Source organism: Zophobas morio, unplaced genomic scaffold, assembly GCF_036711695.1.
Source record: "Zophobas morio isolate AGI-343-1 ecotype UQ-CSIRO unplaced genomic scaffold, CSIRO_AGI_Zmor_V1 ptg000026l, whole genome shotgun sequence".
NCBI lineage: Eukaryota > Metazoa > Arthropoda > Insecta > Coleoptera > Tenebrionidae > Zophobas > Zophobas morio.
The window spans coordinates 8,186,467-8,189,696 of record NW_026972131.1 but is presented as its reverse complement, the minus strand read 5'-3'; the positions used below and the strand labels follow the sequence as shown (position 1 = coordinate 8,189,696).

The 3,230-nt window shown below is 30.5% G+C and overlaps 1 protein-coding gene across 1 annotated transcript; it reads right to left on the bottom strand.

Moving 5' to 3' along the window:
- Positions 1–240: 240 nt before the first annotated feature.
- On the bottom strand, positions 241–1,857 carry LOC135136495 (glycine N-methyltransferase-like). Its single transcript, XM_064065797.1, has 6 exons — positions 1,513–1,857; positions 1,301–1,428; positions 1,102–1,237; positions 934–1,051; positions 740–876; positions 241–677 (listed from the first exon to the last, which is right to left on the bottom strand). The coding sequence occupies exons 1-6, from the start codon at positions 1,722–1,724 to the stop codon at positions 515–517; spliced, it is 894 nt and encodes a 297-aa protein (XP_063921867.1). The 5' UTR covers positions 1,725–1,857; the 3' UTR covers positions 241–514.
- Positions 1,858–3,230: the final 1,373 nt, after the last annotated feature.

Below are 3,230 nucleotides of genomic sequence, written 5' to 3'. Positions count from 1 at the left end.
TAATGAAACAGTGTGTTTCCTTGATTAAGCCAGAAATTATCGATGTACTTATCGTGAAATTTTGAGACTGCCGCTGTTAGTACCACAATCTACTAAAAAATTGATGAAGTCATAAGAAAATTTGATTACTAAAACCTCACTTGAAACATAGCACTTGTTTAATCTACCTCTGTTCATATTTTAATTTGCAGGAATTATCACAAAAAAATAAAACTAGCAGAACATAATTTTATGCTTTATTTAAGAAACTGGATGTGTTTTAGACACCAGGAACATTCTATCTAAACAACTTTAGAACATTTTTTCAGTTGTAAATATGTAGGTAGAGTATAATTGGCAAAAATATATATGTATATTTTTCCACAATTAATAGCAGATCATGTGTTGTGCCAAGGTCGGCTGTTAATAGGTTCTTTAACTAAGTTAATGAAATAATTTACGAAATAACTTATTAGTGTAAGCACTAAGTAAAAGCAAGTAACAGACTTAACAATAAACAAAACAAAAATTCTCATTATGATTTTTCCACAACATGAATGTAGAAAGTAGGATTTTCAATTTCATTTAGATTTTGAAAATCGCCCAAGGTGGAGTATGTTGATTGTTTTCCGAAAATTTCCATGAGCATATTTCTAAAACTGGTCATAGTATGAGGGTAAAACATTAATCGCAATTCCCTGTAAAAACGAACAAACATGCTTACTCTTCCTAAGAAAAATTATTATTAGTGCAAACTTACGTTTTACTGTCAGACTTGATCATTTTACCATTATTTTGATTATTTTTGTCGGCGTCTACTATATAGTCTCGAATAATTAAGCCCGGTTTTCCCATTACAGATAAAACGGATGTTGTTATATTTGTAATAGAACTGTCCTAAAATATTGTTTTTGATCAGTCAATTGCATTATGTCAAGACATTTAAGTACGTACTTTATAGTACACACCCATTTCAGGAACTTTTCCTTCAAGAAGTTTATCATAATTTCTATGGTCAATTAAAAGTAAACCACCCGGTTTTAAGCATTTTTTAAAATTTGATATAGCTTGTCTAAAATATAATTATTAAAATGTTTCAAAGAAAAACCTAAAACAACGAACTTCTGTTCACGTTGATCACCATACGAGTCTAACAAATGGGCAAACGAACTAAAAAAGCAAATTACTGCATCAAATCCATCTCCAACAATATCGTGCACAGTATCATAAAGATTTAACCAGTTCGCCTCCTTAATAACTGTAATTACAAAAATCAGGGTTAATTTAACATTTGTATTTAAGATGATATTAATATAATTACTCCATTTGTCAAATGCCGGTTCTTTCCTTCTTTCCCACCTTGTTTCGAATGCATGTCTGAGCATTTTGTCAGAGCCATCGGTTGAAACCACCTCGAATCCTTCTTCAAGAAGCATAATGGAGTCAATTCTGCAAAAAAATTGTGTAACGCTCAACTTAAAATAAAACGGTGGTATTTTTTCTAATAAGAATAATTTTATTTATAGTTTGTACCCAGTTCCACAAGCAACGTCCAAGATTCTCCTGCAGCCCTTCTTTCGCAGCAAATCGAGCAGAAATGTTTTATATTTCTGAGTTCTAACGTTCGTATCTCCGACAAATTCTGAGTAGACGTTTGCCATCTTACCGTCAGCGTACTGATCGGTGACTCCTTTTACGATCAGTCCTGATACGGAAGGGTGCGTTTCAAATTCAATGGCTGGCATTTTCGGTAGTAACGAGAAAATTCTAGGTAAACTATGAACAAGATACAAAAATCAAATACAAAGTGTTCCAGCGAAAACCTCTCACAGAGATACTTTCAAATAAATATAAATATTAAAGCTGTATGCGATGCACGCTGACTTGGGTACTAATTACATCAGAATTTTAAAAACGAAGATTTTTATTAGAAAGAGTAGGTATTATGGTGGGGAAATAAATACAATAGATATCGGACTTTGTATTTGATCATCTGATCTGCGCAAAAATTCAGCTTATTTTATTGTTTACTTAAAATATATGTGAGCAAAGAAATCTTATTTGCAACGTACGGTAAAATTTAACCCTAGTTACTGTTATCATTATCGGAGCAGACATACAAAATTCACGACATTATTACATCATTTCAATAGTTTGTTTATACTTGATATGATTTTTATTAACAGTTACTGACGTAATAATGTATCCGGCTTCTGATAATTATCATGTCTTATTCAGTCACATTGTAATTAGTGGTACAATAGATGATTTAAAATTATCAGTACATGAATATCACAGATCAATCCATGTATTTTATTTACCAAAATATTTTCAAATAGTGTTTGTTTTATGATATAATTCGAAAATTACTGGTCATTTTAAAAACGTGTACATTTTATTAAGTGAATCAAACATAATCAGATAAAAAATAATGACCCAAAAATCGTGTTGTATAGGTATTAAGCTTCTTGCATTTTATAGTAGATCAGACAGTAGATAAGATGGGATCATAACAGAAGTATTCATATTTTCTATGGCTAATACAGCGTTTCTAGTATATACAGAATATACACATATGTTAGATGACATAGAAACACACCTTTTACCAATGCCTACATTGCAATGAAAAAAAATGCTGAAAAATTTGTTAGAATAAATTTTAATACACAAAACTGTATATTACAAATTCATATATATACCATCCAAGTTTGATGTAGCAGATATTAATTACACCGTTCATTATTTTACTTCCAGCTGAACACTGACAAATGAAGAGTGCTTAATTATTTACAGTTAATTTATATCAGATATCAAAATCGTACTTGGTAAATAGATGCGTAAGTAATTACTGTTCCTTATATAAACACTTTATAAGAACATCCAGAATTACCTCTGGCAAAATCTGCATTTTTTTTTAATCAATTGATTTACACTGTTGAAGCTGGATCGTCAGAAATTGCTAACTAATTATCCCATCAGCGGGTTTAATCCAGATCATGTACTTTTAAAACATGACATTATTATTTGTATCTAATGGAGTATATGCATAAAACACAATAATAAAAATAGTATATGCATAAAATATACGTATAAAAGTTATGTGTCCTAAAGCATATGGCATAATTACAAAAAGTACGACTTTGAGTAAATATTTACTTCAACGGTAGTAAATAACATATTCTTCATGGAAGATTAGGAGTGTAACTAGTAATAAATTCGAATTCCGCCAGTGACGACCACGCATTTTTTTT